Source organism: Canis aureus, chromosome 7, assembly GCF_053574225.1.
Source record: "Canis aureus isolate CA01 chromosome 7, VMU_Caureus_v.1.0, whole genome shotgun sequence".
Classification (NCBI taxonomy): domain Eukaryota; kingdom Metazoa; phylum Chordata; class Mammalia; order Carnivora; family Canidae; genus Canis; species Canis aureus.
In genome coordinates this window covers 70,545,349-70,566,761 of record NC_135617.1, presented here as the reverse complement: position 1 = coordinate 70,566,761, position 21,413 = coordinate 70,545,349, and the positions used below count along the sequence as shown (strand labels likewise).

The 21,413-nt window shown below is 38.3% G+C and overlaps 1 protein-coding gene and 2 pseudogenes across 3 annotated transcripts; 1 reads left to right on the top strand and 2 right to left on the bottom strand.

The window, feature by feature from the left end:
* On the bottom strand, window positions 1–21,171 carry BTNL2 (butyrophilin like 2). Of its 3 annotated transcripts, XM_077904543.1 has the most exons (10): window positions 20,835–21,171; window positions 18,739–18,835; window positions 17,776–17,859; window positions 15,301–15,648; window positions 13,371–13,652; window positions 12,007–12,027; window positions 7,397–7,744; window positions 5,883–6,164; window positions 5,107–5,202; window positions 3,143–4,058 (listed from the first exon to the last, which is right to left on the bottom strand). In XM_077904543.1, the coding sequence occupies exons 3-10, from the start codon at window positions 17,852–17,854 to the stop codon at window positions 3,997–3,999; spliced, it is 1,518 nt and encodes a 505-aa protein (XP_077760669.1). In that variant the 5' UTR covers window positions 17,855–17,859; window positions 18,739–18,835; window positions 20,835–21,171; the 3' UTR covers window positions 3,143–3,996. The 3 variants fall into 3 exon arrangements, with proteins under 3 accessions (XP_077760670.1, XP_077760669.1, XP_077760668.1); XM_077904544.1 differs by lacking the exons at window positions 3,143–4,058; window positions 18,739–18,835 and adding an exon at window positions 1–571; XM_077904542.1 differs by lacking the exon at window positions 18,739–18,835.
* On the bottom strand, window positions 4–331 carry LOC144317728 (peptidyl-prolyl cis-trans isomerase FKBP1C-like; annotated as a pseudogene).
* On the top strand, window positions 15,844–16,583 carry LOC144317888 (ATP synthase F(0) complex subunit g, mitochondrial pseudogene; annotated as a pseudogene).
* Window positions 21,172–21,413: the final 242 nt, after the last annotated feature.

Sequence of the window (21,413 nt, the reverse complement as noted above, 5' to 3'; positions counted from 1 at the left end):
TTGTCATTCCAGTTTCAGAAGCTCTACGTCAAAGAGGAGAGTGGCATTTGGTGGGATGATGACTGGGTTCTTGGTGGCATCACACATAGATGTAGTCTGGGGATATAGTCAGTTTGGCTCTCTGACCCACACTCACGTGGGTAACCACTTCTTCCCAGCCTCAGATCACCTCCTGCTGCCTAACATAAACCTAAAGAGCTTGTTTCTGTTCTTGGAAGAATCAAATTTCTTTCCATCTTCAAATATCCTCAGGTAATGCACCATGTAGGTCTGACTGTGCTTGGGGAAGGTGAGCCCAACTCTGGGGAGATGGTCTCACCTGCACTCCCATGGTGCCATGGTGGCAGACACTGATCAGGCAGACTGACGATCAGGTGACCTGGGGGCGGCTCCTTGACTCTCAAATGTTGTTGTTGTTGTTAAGTAAGCTCTATGCCCACTGTGGGCCTGAAGTCAAGACTCAGAGATCAAGAGTCCCAGGCTTCTCCAACTGAGCCAGCCAGGTGCCCTTGCTCCTCCATTCATTTTAATGGATTTTGTTCTTCTAAGCTTCGAGACTGGAGATCAAAAGCTAGAGGTGGGCAATGAAATAAAATGTTAAGGTTGATGTTATATTGGAATCATAGTTGTAGAAATACCAGGGATAACATCATCCATCATATCCTTATCTCTAAGGATGGGTAAATCAACAAGCAATGAAGGGTCTCCAAGTAGCCCACAGTTCCTGACAAAGTAGTGACCATGAACTCACCACTTGACTCCATTAATTAAATATTTACTGCTGGACTGCTCTGGCAATCCCATTCTGAGTAAGCTCTATAAGGTAATAATAAGACATTCAAAAAACAAAGAGAAAGACTTTACTAGAATAAAGAACTATATTAGAGCAGGAATTATGCCTTGCTATGCATTTGATCTCTACAGTCCAGCACAGGGTATTCTAAAGATAAAATATTAAATAAATATCCTATTTATGAATCTATTCCTCTATTTCATAAATGTTTATTGATCAACTAATATATGTCACTCTTCTACTTTGTGATGATACACACACACAAAAATATCACTGCCCTAAAGGAACTTAATGTCTACTAACAATGAGGAAAAAGTTCTGCAGAGAGGTTAACAAATTTGGTCTCTGGTTTCCTCTAGTCCTTTCCTTTAAACTGAGCTGCATCCAATCTATACATCTCTTCTGAGAGTCACCATGCTTTGCATGACTGCAACCAGCTCCCTATGCATTAGGAGTGACAGGGAGCTGGATCTTTGATGGGCCAATCCAGTCACTCATCCATCAGGCATAGTGACTGCATCAGTGATTAGAGTGTCTTGATCAAGCCACCAACATTCTCCTTCCTCATGGTTTTTCTTTGTTTTATGATTTTATTTATTTACAGAGAGGCAGAGACATAGGCAGAGGGACAAGCAGGTTCCATGCAGGGAGCCTGATGTGGGACTTGATCCTGGGACCCCAGGATCACGCCCTGGGCCAAAGGCAGGCACCAAACCGCTGAGCCACCCAGGCACTCCCCTCCAAGGTTTTTCTAATTGACATTGGAACTGAGAAATTAAATTAATCCCCTATTTGGTGAGCTAAAGAAAAACATATTTCTTAATACATAGTGAAAGGATTTTACTGATAAACACAATTTTTTTTGAGACCTTCCTAGGGAAAACCTATATATTTACATATTGGGCCTACACAAGCACATAAAACTAACATGCAAAAAGTTAGACTGATCATGAAGGAAGACAAAAAAGAGGGGAGGTAGTTAACCTTCAGATTTTATCAAATAAAACATTTTTAGTTCATTAAATCAAAATAGAATAACATTAAAAATATTTTAAGAAAAAAATATTTTAAGGCAAAGTCAACACATTTACTAATAAATTTGACTTCAAAAATATAAAGGACATATAAGGGTATATTAATGTACCAAAAGTGGTAAATCATTTGTCAAACCTCACAGAATGTACACACAAAAAGTGAACCTTAATATGGACCCTATATAGAGATTATAGTTGAAAATAATGCATCAGTATTGGTTCATCTGTTGGAATAAATGTACCATACCAAGGCAAGGCGTAAATAGGAAATTATGGGGAGAGAGAGGAGGGATATGGAAATGCTCTGGATTTTTCACTAAATTTTTCAATAAACCCAAAACAGCTCCTAAAAAATAAAAATTGTTAATTTAAAAAGGAATAAAGTACAGTACATGGTACAACATGGATGAACCTTAAAAATATTAAGTTAAAAGAAAAGCCAGACACAGAAAATCCATATATTTTATGTTCTATTTATATGAAATAACTGGTATAAGTAAATTCATAGAGACAAAAAAATAGATTAATGGTTGCCAGGGTCAGGGGAGAAGAGAAAAATGGGTAGTGACTGCTTAATAGTTTGGAGTTTTCTTCTGGAGTAATATCCTGGAACTGGATGTTGATGATGGTTGCACACTATTGTGAAGATATATATACCACTGAATTGTATACTTTAAAATGATGGGTTTTATGTTATATATATTTCACTACTGAAAAAATTTAAAACTAAGTCAAAGAAACGTAGGAGAATATAGTTTCAAACATAAACATATGAGTTTAAAAAATAGGAAAAAAATTCAGTGAACCAAAAGAGACACTACAGGATGTGATAGATGAGTGATTTTCGAAGGACAGTAATGACTATCATGGCTACCTCCTAGAAAGCAGCAGTGTCATTAATAGGAATTCCTAATTCTCACTTCAGAAGATTTCAAGACTTTTCCAAGTCTTTCTTTTCCATATTCTTTCTTCTTCTACAGTTTCTCTCCTTTAATTTATTATGGCTTTAAAATATTTTTACTATGTGTTGTATTTATTGCTTATGCTTATTTATTTTATAATTATTAATTTTAATTGTGCACTTTTTTGCTCTAAAAATAAAATTGGCATCTTCATATACACAATACAAAATTTTCTCTTTTTTTCCAGTTTTATTGCAAAATAATTGACATATATCACTATATAAATTTAAGGTGTGCTGCATGATGGCTCAAGTTGCAAATATTGTGAATTGATTACCACAACAGATTTAGTTAACATCTATCATCTCATATAGATACAATGAAAAGAAATTAATTTTCTTCTTGGACTAGAATTTCTTTTTCCTTAATTTTTTTTTATTTAGGTCAACACACAATGTTACATTAGTTTCAGGTGTACAACATAGTAATTCGACAAGTCTAAACATTATATAGTGCTCACAAGTGTAGCTACCATCTGTCACCATATAACACTGTTATAATATTATTGACTATATTCCCTAAGCTGTATCTTTTATTCTTGTGGCTTATTCATTCCATAACTAGAAGCCTGTACATCCTGCTCCCCTTCACCCATTTTGCCCACACCCCTACTCCATCCCTTCTGGCTACCATCAATTTGTTCTCTGTATTTATAGTCTGATTCTGCTTTTTGTTTGTTTATTCATTTGTTTTGCTTTTATAGTCCACATATAAATAAAATAATATGGTATTTGTCTTGGAATATAATTTCTAAAAAAAATTTCCACTCCAAGTCTCCACTTTCTGAAAAAATCTGGCATAGGAATTCTACATTTCATATGATATTCAAGATTATATCTCAGTGATCAGATTTCCTCCTTCTATTCAGCTTTATTTTCTTTTACTCTTTTTTACCTGTATTTTTCACTTCCTCATACCCACTTGGAAAATTGTCAGCTTCATAAAGAAACCTATCAAACAGTCTAGGCCTAATTACATTTCCCATTGGATTTTCTAACCATATCAGGTTGTGATTAGTGGCAGGCTATCAGAGAGCTTGGGATAGGGTATTTCTCTGAAGGGATCGGTCTCTAGATCAGATTTGAAGCCAGAGTAACATTAAAGCATCTTGATTTGATAGCTGGATGATGGTGTGAGCCCATTCAAGCAGCTGGTAAAAGAAGAAGACTGGGACTTGGAATACAAGCTTTGTTTCCAGAATCCAAGGTTATTTTTTTCCCTTGGAGATGTTGCAAAATCTTCTGGGTGTAGGAAAGTTGTCAGGAGAACCTACATTAAGGATCAAAAAATGAAGATGTATAGAGTTTCAGAAAAGAAAAGTGTATACAGAACACTTGTTGGTCATGTTATAAAAGGAAAAGTGTCCAGAGACTAGTCAAGGAAGATTTTGACCCTTCTTAGAGCCATTTTTATGGAGAGGATGCATGGAGGAAAGGTAATGGCCCAGTACTGGTTTCTATAACAACTCATTGTCTGAATACATTCTCATATGACACAGGGATGACTCCCTCCCTCCTTATATAGTCCTTGGCAATGCCTGAGACCCATACAGTCTTGTCCCCAACCTCTATTTCTCAGTACCATCTCCCTGACATGAACCCTTCTTGGCCTGGCACATTGAGCAAGCTGTCAAATCTCTGTAGGATGTATGGCTACATGAATGTTCATGGGTCACATGCTTGTATCCCTCAGAAAAGATCAGTCCTGAGTGAGTGGTATTTAGATACAATGTCATATTTGCTGTAGAGAAAGAAAATCCATTCTGATAATAACCAATGTGGCGAGTATTTTAAATATATTCCATGATACCAACATCCAAACAAGCAAACCAAAGTTACAGTGACATAAGAAATTTGAAGTGAAGGAACTTTATAGGGCACACAAAACAACCTATCACACATAGAAGTTCTTCATCCACAGAGCAAGAATCCTCAATAAGCAAGTTACCATATTTTTAAAGATCTTAGTGAAATATTGATACCAACAGAATCTCAGTCGAGTCTCAACTCTCAGCCTTTAAAGAATGGATGGCTATGCTATTTTTTTCTTCTCCCTTAACTAGGTAACTTGGAAATGTTAACTGAGGGATCAAATTATTGTCTTTTAATCCTTTTGCTTCTATTATCACTGTAAATTCTGATATCATTCAGCACTGATCCTCTTTGAACGTAAGCCATGGACTCTCATGTTTCATTAATTGTTGAATGTTCACTGAATTCCTCTCCTATGTGACTGCTGAAAAGAGAAGTTAGGGAAAGTGCACAGCAAGGCTGCTCCTACAAAAGGTACTCCATACTTGACTATTTACCTGACTTACCTTTTTCACAGCTTTTTCTCTTGACCAGGCCCACAAGTGCAGCAAGAAGTAATACCAAAATAAGCACTATCTTCCATGAAAAATTCATCATGGGCTCTAAAATGGAAAACCCAGAATCCCATTAAGTCATGAAACTGGAAAAATTCCAAGATCGTTCTTTTTATCTAAGCAGCTCCTCAGTTAGAGAGGAGGGTGAGAAGTGGATCTCTCAAGAAGGAAGCTGATCTGTCCCTCCCTACTCTGCAAAAGCTGAGGAAAGACACAAGGTTTATGCTAGCTTTACCCTTTGCTCCTGTAAGAAATACACACACATACAAATACACACACATTTCTTTCCCTTCTCTTTTCCAATTATATCACCACCATCACTGGAATGACAAGAATAGCAAAAGGATAAAATTATTTAATCCACAAGCATGAAGATGGTATTAAGAAAAACAAGTTTCTAATCCTGAAGACAATTCACAATAAAGAAAAAAAAACCCAAAGTGATATTGGCTTCATATCAGAAGAAGAGAGTTTATCCTTACAGTGATGATAGAGTCAATTCTTAGAAGTTAGTGTATGTGCAACAATAAAACCTGAGGGCTTTAGTCAAGTCAAAGGAGGTCAGTAGGATCTCCAGGTGTCCTGATGATCAGTTTTGTAAGAGATAGCAGATGATTTTATCAGAGAGAAGAAAATAAAAATTTAAAAATAGTAGAGCAATAAAATAAGTTTGGGTTTGTCTTCATATATATTTCCCAAAGTTGAGAGAAACACATGGAATCACCAACCTGAGAGAGAAAAATTTGCCATTTTCTCCTCGTCAAGATGGTGGTTGCTAATGGTACAAGTTACATTCACAATAGAGCTATTCGTGACCAATAGAGATGTCTCCACATGGAATAGCCCATGGCTGCCTTCAGTCATAACCTCTGAAAATGCTGGTATTATCTTTCCTTCCATGTCCTTCCACTTTACATGGGGCTCTGGGAACCACCCTTCTGAACTGCATATCAGCTCTATTTCTCCATCCTTTTGTTCTTTTATGGTGATCTGCGGAGAAGAACCCAGACCTGCGGAGTGGAGATCAAGGAACAAAACCTAGAGTGTCTAATAAGTGGTTATATAGTCAGTAACTTCACTGAGAAGAAAGAGGGGGATTCAAAGGCTTGGTTGAGAGAACAAAGCTTATAGGGGAATTAAACTCCACTTAGGGATGAGACTAGCTGGAGTTGTTTCTAGGTTTGTTATGCTCATTTATTTTTATTTTTATTTTTTTGTGTGTTCCTAAAGTCATCCTCAGAGTCAGAGGAACAATAAATTTTAAATCCAGTCTTTTCTGTATCTGAAAACAAAATAGTTTTGACCAAGACATGAATCACATGGATAGGATGAAAGAAAGTGAGTAAAAGAATATTCTCAAATATCCAGATTTTATAAATATGTGCATCCAGTGGCAAAAAATGATAGAGTCCATTTAACTTCTCAACATGTGCCCCTCTGGATATTTCATGAATATGTTTATGATTGAGACCCAAAATCAGTGGGAGAAACAAATCAATTATGCAAGATGTTGGCCTTATTTGCTAACCTTGAAAAGTCAACTCTTATTCACAAATATAAACGGGGGGGATTATGATGCAGGGAGCAATTTTGTCTTTCTTCTTCCATCCTGCCACTTCTGTTGATACTTATTATTTTTGCTTGTATGTGAATGCAGTCTAGTCTTCACATAACTATTCTACCTAGTAACTATATACATTGTCCAGAATTTTTTTTCATTGTCCAGAATTTTTTTTTTTTAAAGATTTTATTTATTTATTCATGATAGTTACACAGAGAGAGACAGAGAGGCAGAGACACAGGTAGAGGGAGAAGCAGGCTCCATGCAGGGAGCCCGACGTGGGATTCGATCCTGGGTCTCCAGGATCGTGCCCCGGGCCAAAGGCAGGCGCCAAACCGCTGCGCCACCCAGGGATCCCATTGTCCAGAATTTTAAGAACACCCTGTGAAATAATGAGTTCTGTGTAAAGTTCGGGAGTAAAATTCTCAAATTTCACTAATTGTATGGTCATTTTACAGAGATCTGGGGGGAGTGTACAAGTTCTACACCCAGAGAATTAAATCTGGCCCATTTAAGCCCATTAAGTACTGAACTTTAAGTATGTACTACAGTTCCTATGCATATAAATTTGACAAGCGAATGGACATTCCAAAAATTTCAAGTGCCAGGGGAAATTTCCAAGAACTAGCATGTTAAAGCAGTAGGAAGAGAGGTTGAATCCAAAATATCTGGAATCCTTACCTACTACCTTTAGATCGAAACTGGCCTCCTGATAGACACCATCTTTTTCAAAAAGGCACCGGTACTGCCCATCATCTGACACTGTAGCATTGTGTATCTGCAGAGTCAGTCTCCCTTCCTCAGCGGCATCATTCACCAACACTGTCCTTCCTCTATATTCTGACATCTGCTCTTCAGTCACATGTTCCCCATCCGCATACACATAAACAGCAGGATAACGGTGTGATTGGATCCACCTCACCTCCATGCTTTGTGCATTAGTCTCAGGGGACAGATAACAGGTTAATTGTATGTCTTCTCCCACTCTGACAAGGATGGGCTGGGAAGGTCCAATCACTTTTAAGGAAGCTATGAGATACAATAGACAAAACACAATAAAGACACAACATGGAGTAAATAGTGTCATCAGTAAGAACATCTCCAGTGGGATTTAGACTCATGGGCATCCCGGGGAGCTGTGAGGCACCAGGTCATCTTGCAGAGAGAGGGAGGTTTCAGGGGAATCAGGATAGACCTTGTCCCTGAAAAAAGGAACTATTAATAGAACCCACACCTGCCTCTACCTATTTTATTCAGATTACAACCCAATAAAATAATTTTGCAGTTAATACTCCTAGAATAAAATTAACATTTTATCACTTCATATCTGTACGACCACCTTAAACTACTTCTCAATCTGTGTATACCTCAATTTCTTAAACTGTGAAATAAATATATTACCATCAAAATCATAAGATTGTTCTGAGTTAAACAAAATAATCTATATAAAACTTTTGGGTGACTATACAGTGTGAGTGAAGGCATGCAGACCATGAGACGTGAAGGCACAGAATCCAATCCCATTGCCTTGATAAAGAGAAGGGATGATGATGAGTTTCAGGTGGATTTTTAGTAATGAAATATGAAGAAACCTTCCCCTGGTTTGATTTTTATACCTTATAAGTCAGACCCAACTACCATATTTTAGTTCCCTGAAGTCCCACGTATGTGGAGCTCTCAACATACACCAGGTTCAATGTGCTTAGATTATTTTGAGAAACATTGTAAGAGCAAGAACTGGGGATGTTGCCAAAATACAAAACACAAAACAATAATGAATACATAAAAAGTCTAATACTCCCATTGTGAAAATTGGAGATTTTCCCTGATGTCTTTCCTGGACCCCAAACTATGTTACGCTTCCAGTTCATCAGTCTCTGGCCATGCTAGTTTTTCTCTGTTCTAAATTGAGAGTCATCCTTATCTATCAAATGATAAAAATGCTTTCACATAGGTTATGATAATTTCTAATAGGTATATGGGCATAAATTTGTATATTGTTACATGGGAGTCAATGACCAAAGAGAAAATGTAATTAGATAAAATCTGCTAGGTACTTCTTTAGAAAGAAAACTTACACAATATTAATTTTCAGATTATTCCCTTCTATTCTAGCTAAAATTTGACTCCCAACTATTTCCAGCATTTTGTTTGCTTTATCTTTCAATTTTACATAAAACAATATCTCCATTGCAAATGTATCCATTAAAATCTGAAGATGAAAGTAGGATTCAGAAAAAATTCAACTAGGGATTAGTCTGCTGCTATTTCTCCTTCCATATATTTTACAGTAAATTACTTAGTAAAATAGACAATTTCCTAATCTCCATCACCCATATAAGTAGATGCATTATAGATATATGAAACTTCTGTTATTTCAGAATTCAAGTAGAAAATAAAGTTTAAGGTACAGGAAAAAAATCATGCAACTCAATCTGCTAAAAATTGATATTCTACTAGAATACAAGCTCCTTGAGATAAGCTCTGAATAATCTTCTTTAGATACTTTTATCCATAGCCTTCCACACAGTTTGTGCTCACATTTATTGTTTTGTTTTATTTGGAGGGTATTATATGTATGTTACTGAAGTGCCCTGAATGTTACTGAAATATTCACTGAAAATTAAATCCTTTCTGGAGTGTGCAGTTTGCTGAATAATATACCAATTCTTTGAAACCTGATAATCTCATCATCATGTCATATAATCCACTTTCAAACAGCATATTCAATTAAGATGGCTCTCATTTCCTCAATATGCTATATTTTTATATTATATAATATATTAATTATATCATATCATATCATATCCAGAGTTTTAGAGCCTGACACTACATCAGAGATTAAATTAAACATGGAAGTTCCTCAAGAAGTTAAAAATAGAACTACTCTATGACTCAGCAATTGTGCTACTGAGTATTTACTCCAAAGATATAGATGTAGTGAAACTCTGGAACATCTACACCCCAATGTTCATAGCAGTAATGTCCACAATAGCCTAACCGTGGAAGGAGCCATAATGCCCTTCGACAGATGAATGGATAAAGAAGATGTGATACACACACACACACACACACACACTATGGAATATTACTCAGGCATCAGAAAGGATGAACACTTACCATTTGCTTTGACGTAGATGGAACTGGAGAATATAATGTTGAGTGAAATAAGTTAATTGGAGAAAGACAATTATCATATGGTTTCACTCACACATGTAATATAAGAAATAGTGAAAGGGACTATAAGGGAAAGGAGGGAAACTAAGTGGGGAAAACTTAGAAAAGAAGATGAACCATGAATGAACCATGAGAGACTCTTAACTCTGAGAAACAAACTGAGGTTTGCTGAAGGGGCGGTGGGTGGCAAGATGAGGTAGCTAGGTGATGGGCATGAAGGAGGGCACATGATGAGATGAGCACTGGATGTTATATTTTGGCAAACTGAATTTAAATTAAGAAAATAAAAACAAAAAAATTAAAAAATAATTATTGTTAGAAAAAGAAATAATCTCTGAAAAGCATTTAGCATCACACCAGGCATATAATTAATATTTTTAAATTAGTCATTATTTTTATAATAAGATTATTTGATAGAGATGAGTGGGGGATGGGATAGGTGAGTGATAGGTATGTAGGAAGGCATTTTTTGTGATGAGCACTGGGTGTTGGATATAAGTGATGAATCACTGAATTCTACTCCAGAAATCAATATTGCACTGTATGTTAACTAATTAAAATTTAAATTTAAAAAGAGATTATTTGCCATAGTGGGACTTCTACAGCAAGCTTAGTCTGCCAGCAGCCACCTGCAGTGGGACCTTGTGTTTGAGTTCTAATTCATGGATTAACACAGTGGTATCTGTGAAGCTCCTGGTGTCCTCAATCAACAGCACTCAAAGCTCCTGAGGGCGCAGCCCTGTATCCCCCACCCAACAGGGAGCCAGGGAGAGCTCCATATTTTCATCATGTTTTACTGTGGTCCCAGAAGGTCAGCACAACTAGGAACAACACAACATCAGATTGTACTTAGCATGCTGGGTCTCCAATGGACCTGTCAAATTGGTTCAAATAACTCAGAGTGACTCTTCACCTAAAGTCTTCCTGAGGGACAGAGCCATGTGTCCACCTGCCCCAAACACTGGCTCGACATTCTGGTCTGTAACTAACAAGTTCTTCTGGTCAAGGTTTCTGTCTTATTATAAGCAGATGCTGCCCAGGCAACAGGGGATCTGACTTGGAAGGTACAGCTTACCAGGGTGCAGCTGTCCATGGATTGTGGAATTACCTTTGACCCTCCTGAGGCCCTTCTCTTTATCTTTATGGCCTAATGAGGTCGAAAGTGTCACACTAGAACTCTGGCAGAGATTGGGGTGTGTTTGCCATCCTGATTTTCCTCAAAACTTCCTACTTGGGCTGAAGAGTATGCTCAAGCTCACCTAATGTGCACATAGGTATATGCGCACACACACATTTCTGTAACCAGTGAGTGGAGGGAGAGCAGGAGATTAGTGGAAAACAAGTGATACAAGGTCATATGTATCTGGGCAGGAAACAGGCTGGTTATCATGGGCTGGGAGAAGAGGTCACAGAAAGGAGGAAGTGGTAAGGAGGCAAAGGAGAAACTGAAAGAGGCTCAGATATCAGTTGGTTACTTTTTAAACCACTTATCTTTACCTTAGGTACAGTAAAGTAATACTGCAGTCCAACTGTTAAGTGAAGAAAGAAAAAGAAAAACAGGAAAATGATTGATTGCCTCAGGCAGTGTTCCAGGCTACATCTGGGAAAGTTATGGCTCCCTCCCAGTAGTGATGAGGTTTGGATCCACTGGGGTGTGCAGAAACCACAGCAGGGCCAGAGGGTTGAGGTGACAGGTGGGGAACTCTAGTTACCATGATGACACTGCCTTCACACTAGAAAGATTTTAAAAGGGTTCCCAGAGTCCCACAGTCTGTTCTATACCATCCCTTACACACACAGGTAGCACCCTTTCCTCCAGCCAAATAAAGCAATGATTATGTCTGTGCCCTTTATAGGTGTCCATCTGAGGCTTACTGGGGTCCCCGTGAACACTTAGTCATGAAGTGCAAAGGTACCTGAGGGAGCCTGTGGAGGCCTGTGTTTTGTCAATCCCCTCTGATACTAACTGAACTTGACTTGGTAAAGTCATGCCTCAGTTTCTCTTCTGGATCACGAGTTGTCATGGTAGCTCCCACTGGCTTTGTCTGAGGTTATTGCTTCCCTTTGGGGCAAGCAGGGTCTCCTCTATACTAGCACATCCAATATCTACTTACCTAGCTCATTCTGGAATTTCTCTGGAAAAAAAAAACAAGAATAATATATTAAGGAATTTGATCTAAGGGAAAGGAGAGAAAATATTTAAAAAGAAAAAAAGTTCTAAATTTTATTGATAAGCTCAGTTCATAAAAAAAATTTTTTAAGATTTTATTTATTTATTCATGAGAGACACAGAGGCAGAGACAGGCAGAGGGAGAAGCAGGCTCCCTGTGGGCAGCCCGATACAAGAATCAATCCCAGGACCCCAGGATCACGACCTGAGCCAACAGCAGAGGCTCAATCACTGAGCCACCCAGGTGCCCCCATAAAGAAGAAATTAAACACAGAAAAATATTCCTTCCCATGGATCACCTAGTGATCCAGCTGTTTTTCCTTTTATTTCCAATAAAAGCCTCTCAGTTCTATTACCCCACCATAGTTTATTTCTGCTGATATTGAACATATTGATATTTAATATCTTGTCAAACTGATACATATTCTTATAAGTGCATAAAAGCTATAAAAATATATGGACATAGGTAATTATCACCTATAATTCCAAATTGAAAGATAAAACACATATAAAGCATTTATATAATATATATTCAGCTGCTTTTAACATTCACATGTGATGTTTTCTTTAAATTATTTAATATATCCATTTATATAAGTAAGAATAACTAAATCTCTATATCTAAATATAGAAGATATACCAAAAGTCTTAGTGCAGTTTTAAGTTATTTAAAGCCATTATTCCTTATGTGATTGGAAATGTTTATAGATAGATACATAGGTGGGTAGATAGGTAATAGATAGATGTAATCTTTATATAAATAGTCCGTCATGAGGATTTTTTCAACCATTAAAATCATTTGAAAATAGCATGTTTCATCAATGCTATAATTTATAGTCACATAAGATACTTAACACTCCACTATTGTATTGTGCCTTTTTAACTGTTGTTTTATTGCTATTTATAAATGAGGCTATAAGTAAGATACTATTATTTAATAGCTGTCTCCATCTCTGATTATCTTCACATGACAGGTTCTTAAAAGTAATTGGCACAATGTGGTACAGGAAAGCATTTTAATTGAAAGAATATAGTTTTATTCTCTTTATCATGTAATGTATATGTGAGTAAAGAAAATTAATTCAGAAAGAAGAAAAGGTGGAATTTGAAAATAACTAAACAAATTAATAATCACTATTTAATAAAAATATAGTATATATTTCCAGTCATAAATAGTTTATACTTTTTAATACATATTACTAAATTTTAGATATTTTCCTTGATAAAAACATATTAGGTGCTATGGAACTGTCCTTTGAGACTTTCCTGCTAATCTGAATACACTGGTCCTAGAGACAGAGCTCTGACCTGGAATGGAGATGACTGAGCTCTTCTTCTCATTGAGGATGGGGTTGTGGATGAGACAGGACACATTCTCCACAGAGTCATTCCTGACCACAAGAGTGGCTTCCACATAGAACAGGCCATTTTCATATTGGATTAAATGCTCAGAAGCAGCCAGCAACTTCTCTCCTGTGATATCTTCCCAATAAACCTGAGGTTCTGGGAACCAGCCTTTTGCAGTGCACACAAGTTGGATTCTACTTTCAACAGGTGCCTCCATGTGGATGTAAGGGGCAGACCCCAGACCTGTATAGGAAAGACACAGCCCTGAGGCCTGGAGACCATGGAAGCACAAATCACGGAAACCAAGATCCCAGTAAAATCGCTCATAGGGAGAGGGTAGGAGTTCATGGGTCCAGGGAACAAGTCATCCAAAAGTCTTCTTCCCATTCAAATTGGATTTCATATACACTTTGCTTGTTCCCCATTCTGGATCTTTAAACTTTAGCATATGAGCAGTATTTTTCTTCAGATCCAGACAGGAGGAGAATAAGAGAAAGGGACATAATGACATTTTGCTTATGTCACTAGAACTGCCAACAAAGATGTGTTATAAATTTATTCATTGAACTTTCCCATGCTACAAACTCTGTGTGGCATTTTAGATGATATCTTGACTCTGATTAGTTAGAATGTTTACTATAAAGCTAGAAATCATCTCAATGGGGATTACTCTTCACTTTTTTCTGTTGGTGGTTGTGATCTTAGGGAGCAAGCAGATAACCTGGGCATGTAGATGCCCTTGAGGAGCCTTGGTTTCTAAGTATTCCTTACAATCAATGGGAAAATGTTCTTGAGAAATCCTAGTTTTATGTAATCATGAAATTCTTTCCTTATTCAAAATCGCTCTCAAACCCAAACAAAGGGACTATATTTCCCATAGATGATAACTCTATCACTTGCTGAGGGAAAGAGACTCACTCCCTTCATCTACAGCCTTAGAAAATGTGTGGTTTATTTTCAAAGGTTCCTGATAGTGAACAGCTGCTTTCCTCTCTCCACACCTCAGAAATACATAGATTCTTCCATCCATCTTCAATCACCTAGAACATAACAATAATAATCATGGGTGTTAAGAAAAAATGGTGTTAGGAAGCAGCCTTAGTCTGAGTCAGAGATGGTAATATCTCTAGAGAACTATTTCCCTGAGAAGATAAATAGATTTGCCTGTTTTTCTCTTTAGCATGTGGGGGAATTATTCTTGCCAGGGAATTATTCTTGCCATATAATTATTTACTTTTCAGATACGTGTTTTTCCCCTAGGACAAATAGTTTTGTAAGTCATCCCCTTTTTCTTAACTGTTTCCCACTTTGCTAATACAAAAACATCAGACGAAAGCCCGTCATTCACAGTGGGGATGTCCAATTGCATCTCAATAAAAACATAAAGTTCTTAACCTCTTTGTTCCCAGCATTAGCTTTCTAACCGGGAGCATTCCACAAAGAAAGACAATTTTCCCATTTAGTTACTGCATATTGGAGGGTGGGTAGATAACAATGCATTCCATTGAGATATGGTTGCTGGGCAGTTAGCTAGACTCACTCACTCTATGATTGACCTGCCCTAACACACCAGCCTGATACAGCACAAATTTGTGCCTCAGTAAAATTGCTAATGACCAGATGTCATGGATTGCAATTAGTGGTCAAGAATAGTCAGAATAGTCAATACTGTGTAAGTTAAATTCGAGAAGATTGTTTATAAGTGAGCTTGCTTTGAAGACTTCAGAATCACTTGCCTTCAAAGGAATCAGGACAGAGGACTGGTCATTAGGAATTACCTGGAGGATTGAAAGGGAATTTTTCAACTTATTTTTCAGTTCATTGCCATAAGCTTACCATAAATTAATATACTTCTCCCTCCAAGACTCTATGTCTTTTCCAAGATATTCACCTGTAACTTTAAGCTGCAAGCTTGTTTCTTGACAATAGTTATTCTCTTGGATACAGCACCAGTATTCCCCATTATCGGATGGCTGGATATTGTTTATCTTCAGAGTCACTTTTCCCTCAAGAATGCCATCCTTTATCACCTCTACCCGGCCTCTGTACTCCTCCATCTGCATCTCGGTCACATCAGCTCCATCCCAGTGTGCAAACACAGGTGTGCTGGGCTCTGAGCGGTACCAGGTCACCTTCATGTGCATTGCGGTCCTCTTGGGGAGGAGCTGACAGGTTAGTAGGGCATCTTCCCCAATCCTGGCCAGGATAGGATGTGTAGGACCAATCACTCTCCAGTTTTCTACAAAACAGAGTGAAAAAGAGGTACCAGAAAATGCCAATTGGAAGATTAATATGCTTGCTTTGGGATGTCCAATCTATCAAAATGGAGGCATCTGGAGGAGGGAGGGCTTTATTTTCAGTGATTTAGAGAAATCTAGCACAATGCTTTGCACATTTGGCTGTTAAAAAGACAATTTCGTGTGCTGAAAATAGCATGCAGTTCAAAAATTTGAGTGTTAGTGCTAAATCTGTCACCAGCTGTGTGATTTGGGGGGACAAACCCATTATTTTCAGTGAGGTCTGAGATTTGGAATCTCAATTTCTTCATCTTTAAGGTACCAAAGCCACCATCTCTGGGTTGTTTTTATTTTCAAAGAAGTTAATGTGTAAATTGATTTTTTTACATTGAGAACTTTGTTCGTGTTTTATATTTTATAGTAATTTATTTTATAATTAATGATTTCACTTTATATTGTTAGTGACTGATTTCATAATCATTTTTCCTAAAATAAATTTGTTCGATTTTTCAGCTTTTCAGGAGTAAAGTTCTAGTTAAGAAACTGGGATTATTTTTTAACTTAAAAAGATTTTTGGGTCCGGGGCGACAGAACTTCCATCCTGGAATCATGGCCCAGTTCATCCCGTAACCTCGCTGAGAAGCCTCCGGTGCTGGTGAATGCTGCTGTGACTTACTCGAAGCCTCGATTGGCCACATTTTGGCACTATGCCAGGGTTGAGCTGGTTCCTCCAACCCCTGCTGAGATCCCTACAGCTATTCAGAGCTTGAAAAAAATAGTCAAGAGTGCTCAAACTGGTAGCTTCAAACAGCTCACAGTTAAGGAAGCTCTGCTGAATGGTTTGGTGGCCACCGAGGTGTGGATGTGGTTTTATGTCAGTGAGATCATAGGCAGGTGTGGCATCATTGGCTATAATGTTTGAAGACCAATCTTTAACATCTCTTTCTATGTGGCTTATTATTTGAGTGTTCTTGGACCATGTGTGATCAGACTGGTATTTGAATAAAATAAGATAAAAACCAAAAAGATTTTTGGTCTGGAACAGGCAAGACTCCAGTTACTGGAGCTTTATATGTACAATGCTGTTTTTGCGAAGATTTTTTTGTGATGGATTAAAGACAGCATTTTGTCTAGAGAATCTGTGCCTTTTAATAAAATTTTTGGTCATGTTTGACCTTTTTGTCATTATCTGCAAATCGAAAGGATATTTAATAATCCAGGTGTTATGATGTTTAATAATCTCATAAGTCATATATATTATATTCTTTCTCTTCCTAAAATGCTCCAGGGCCACTTGCACTTGCTCTGCCACATCCAATCATCCCAAGAAGGAACTTCAACTTGCTCCCTTGCTGATAATATCAAACTGATGTTGGTCAACAGCTCAGTATAGAACTTACGGGAGGCCCGCTTGCATTCTTCATTTATAGAATCTAAATACGAAGCTAAATCTGAAGCTAATCCATCTGATTAACTTCTTTTACAGGTTAGGAAATTGATTTATACAGAGGGCTGGACAGCCTCCTGCCACATTACATAGCTTCTGGCAGCCCTCAGTCTGGAGCCTGCGCTTCTGGTCCCCTGTCCACTGTTTTTTCCACTTCTGCTTTGCTGTACTTTTCTGGGGACTCTGATATTTCCCTCTGACACTGAATTTTCATAATCTTTTTATAAGGTACAATTCAGCCAGTGAGATTTCCAAGAAATGGAAATTTCTAATTTCTTGTTTCCAAGTATTTTTATGCTGCTTAATTGATGGTAAGAAGCAGCCATTTTTCTTGTTCCCAAAGTGCTGTCCTGCATGGAGACAGAAAAATAGATGAATAACTTAATGTGTTCTAAATACTACTTCATGTGCAGCCTCATTTAATTCTAAAGCCTGTCCTAGCCTATAAGACATAGGTATGTTGTTATTCTTATTGCAAAGATGAGGAAACTAAGGCAGAAGGCACTCAAGTAACTTTTCAAAGGTAACACAGCTGGAAGTTGAGGACCCTCTGGAACACAGATGCTTTGGTTCTTGGACACTCAGTCCAATATTGTCCTATCCCTTTTGATCTGGAACTCTGCATGTGGACTGTATTGCTGGGGCATCGGGGTATACAGTAAAGAGAAGACCGGCATTCTACCTGGCTGTCTCATGGTGAGCAGCACAAGGAAGAAAGAGGCAACTGCACCTGACAGACTGTATCCTGGAAAATCCACCATTCTCCCTGCAAAAAACACAAGAGAAAAATATGAGTACACCCAAATGAGGCTATAATGGAGCAAGCTCACTTTGTGGTTTTCAACAGCTACATAACCACAATGAGGAATCAACAACATCAGCGCCTCCACAGTCAAACAAGGAATGGATTTGGTTCAATTTCTCTATGGTTACGGATCATTTCTGACTGCTTACTTAGTAAGCGCTGTGAAGTACACTAAGTACTTACTTAGTGTGTTGTACTTTAAACTATTTTTTAGGCCTCTTTAAACTATTTTTTAGGCCTGAGGGAAGATTTCTGATTGAAATGAAAAGCCCTCCTGAGTTAAAGTGACAACAATATTTATTTGTTTTTAAAAACTTTCTAAGGTCCATTTATTCTGAGCAGGCAGAAATTATAGGGTAGGATTCAGATATTTTTTCTTGCCCTCCTCCCAGCCCCTCCTGCAAAGTTCTTCATCACTACCCTCTCCTAGATGTACAGGAAAGAGCAAGAAGGCTCTGCATCCTCACTCTTCCGCCAGGAAGCCATCGCTAGTGCCTTGGGAGAGGCCAAGGTCTGGGGTTCACCTTGGAAAGAGAAAGAAAGAGTGATGGAAATGGTACTACAGTAAGATACCTCCAAGGAGACCACCCTCAATGGCCTTTCAGTGTCTTCTTGAAACACATAGGAATGAGTAAAAGAAATAGCCCAACTGCAGAGATTGGCAAACCCAACATGTTCATTACATCAGCATTATAAAAATATTTCCACACAGCTAAAAAGTTTTAAGACTACCAGGACAAAAATCACATGCCAGCTTTAATTTCGAAAACTGAGAAATGCAGAGTGAAAGAAGCCTAAGACTCAATCCATCTGAGTGTCGAGGATCTTACTGTCTCTCACCAACTAGAAGGACTTGTTCAGGAGCTGATGATTGCTTCTCTTTCCCCAGAAGCTAATGCCAGTAAGATTCCAGAGGGCAGGGGAAAAGCAACAGTCACTGAAATAGAGTATAAACCAAGTGATTCAGGAGATTATTTATAACTGTTTTTAAAATGCATGTTTTCATCTAAAATAGCTCTAGGGAAACTGATACAAGCCCAGTCACAACACCTAGATCTCAAAGGCCGTTCAAATATCATTTTGAGGGCAGCCCAGGTGGTGCAGCGGTTTAGCGCCACCTGCAGCCCAGGCTGTGATCGTGGGAACTAGGATCGAGTCCCATGTCGGGCTCCCTGCATGGAACCTGCTTCTCCCTCTGCCTGTGTCTCTGCCTCTCTCTCTTTCTCTCTCTCTCTCTCTGTCTCTGTCTCTATGAATAAATAAATAAAATATTTTTAAAAACCCACAAATATCAATATGAAAATAGGACTGAGCGTTAGGAGACAGCATAGACAGCCTGTAGCTCACCACTGGATACATATCAGTCACTTCCCCTCCGAATGAAGGGGATTGCCAATGCCTCCTCTTGTGAAAAGCAGAAACCTTTCGTTCCACCAGGTAAGAGCAAATAAAGCCTGCAAACTTCATCCCAAGCACCACTACTCAGTCGTGTGAACTAAGAAGGACGCACATTTGCTACAAACTGGTTTATAGATAAATGTGTTCCTTTAGGTCTTTCAAGTTAAAACAGGGGGAAACCTACAAATGTAACTTGGAAAAAAAATTGCTCAAATTAACAAAGCATTTGAAGAAAGTTGTGAAAATGCATCTTAACCTTCATTGGTGCTCAGAGACAAATTCATGAGCAAGCGTAAACGGGGGAGAATAACTGCCTTCGACTAGGGTTCTGAATGGGAAAATTGATAGTCTTGCCCTTGGAGGATCTTTAGCAATTTCTGCAGAAGTTTTTGGTGGTCATAACTGGGGTAAGAGGGCATTCAGTGTGCTGCTAAATATCCTACAATTCACAGAAAAGCCCTTAGATCAAAGAATTATCCAGCCCAAAGTGTCAATAATGCCAAGGAATAACACTGCCATAGATCATAAATCTATGATGAAAACTTTTGGCAGATTTTTTGTAAATAAACAACTGGACTTACACTGCAAACTTTAAATTAAAACATTTTCATTACAAGGCTTTTGACATTTCTATTTTACTATTTGAATATAGGCTGAGAATCAGAATATGGTAAAGTTGGGTATTGTCAAGAAATGTGATCTAATATGTATATATATCATTGAATGTTCAAAAACCCATGTTTCATTTAATTTTCTGAATAAAGTCTAATGTTAAGATGGAATGGTGAGTGATAAGTGGTAGCATGTGTTGAGGTGAATAACAATTCTGAATTCCAAGGTCACTGTTACAATTACTACCAAATAAACTTACAAATTACTATATGTCATGGGTCATTAGAGGTGGGGTTTTTTTTCCAGTAAAAAACCTCAAATGTTAAATACTCAAAATGCCAAGTGACCACAGTAATAACCTGGTGAGAATAAATTTATTAAGTTCACAAAATTTGAAGTTTATATATCTGTATTAATTTTAAAAATAGATATAATTGATTATATGTTAACACATTTTTATAGAGAGAAAGCAAAGTAAAATAAGAATTCTGGAAGACAGGTGACTTTGTGTTTACTTCTGTGACCTGAGAATCTCCTTTTATTTTCTTGAAACTCTCCTTTCCCTCCTCTCATCCCTAACATTTTCTCAGCTGTATCATCACCACATGACACACAAGTGAGGCCCAGAGACACAAGCACAACAACATGCATGACAAATGAATAACATGAGCCTACTTTTCTGAGTTGTAATCTAGTGCCCTCACCCCTCCCACTGCACAGCAATACTATAAGGATCACATAAGCTATGGCAGACTTTGAAAAACATGGAGTGGGGTACAAGTATCTGATGAAAGTTGGAAGGTATAATGGCAAGTAGCAGAGTTTCCTGTGGGGGCTGACTGTCCACATGCTCCACTTCCTCATCTTAGTCGACTTCCCCAATTTCCCATGGTCATCAGCTGCCAGGGACTCATCAAGCCACTCACGTGTCTCTTCTCTCCTTCAGGATGAAACCAGAAGCTGCTGGGTCTTCTCAGTGGGTCTCAGGTGTACCCTTCATCCATGCAGAAGGTGTCCAAAAGGAGGTCAGGGTCCTGAGGGTGCTGACTGGCGTGAGAACTGAGAGACAGCCAGATGGTGTGGAGGTAGCCCCCAGTGACCCCTGGCTTTGGGTGAAGGGAGACTGTGCTGTGTCACCTAAACTAGCACAAACCTAGTCCTGGAGGCCCACCCTGAACATGAGATTCCAAAAAGAATAGCGTGTTCACCTCCTACTGGCTGTAATCCTCAGAAAAGTGAAACTCCGACAAGTGGACTTTGACTGGGTTTCGTTATGAGTTCTTCAGGCTTGCAGATGAAATTGTGACATTAACACTCCTCACCAGGCCCAGAAAGCCAGGGCACTAACACTGGGCCCAATTTGACAACTAGTCTGTGCCATCTCCAACTGGCCCTCACACAGCACCTAGTAGTGGTGGTCTGTCCTCAACCTTTTCTCCACCTCCCACACATCAAGGGTCCCCCCACCTACTGTCGAGTTTGCTTCTGAATGCAGTTTGCTAGGG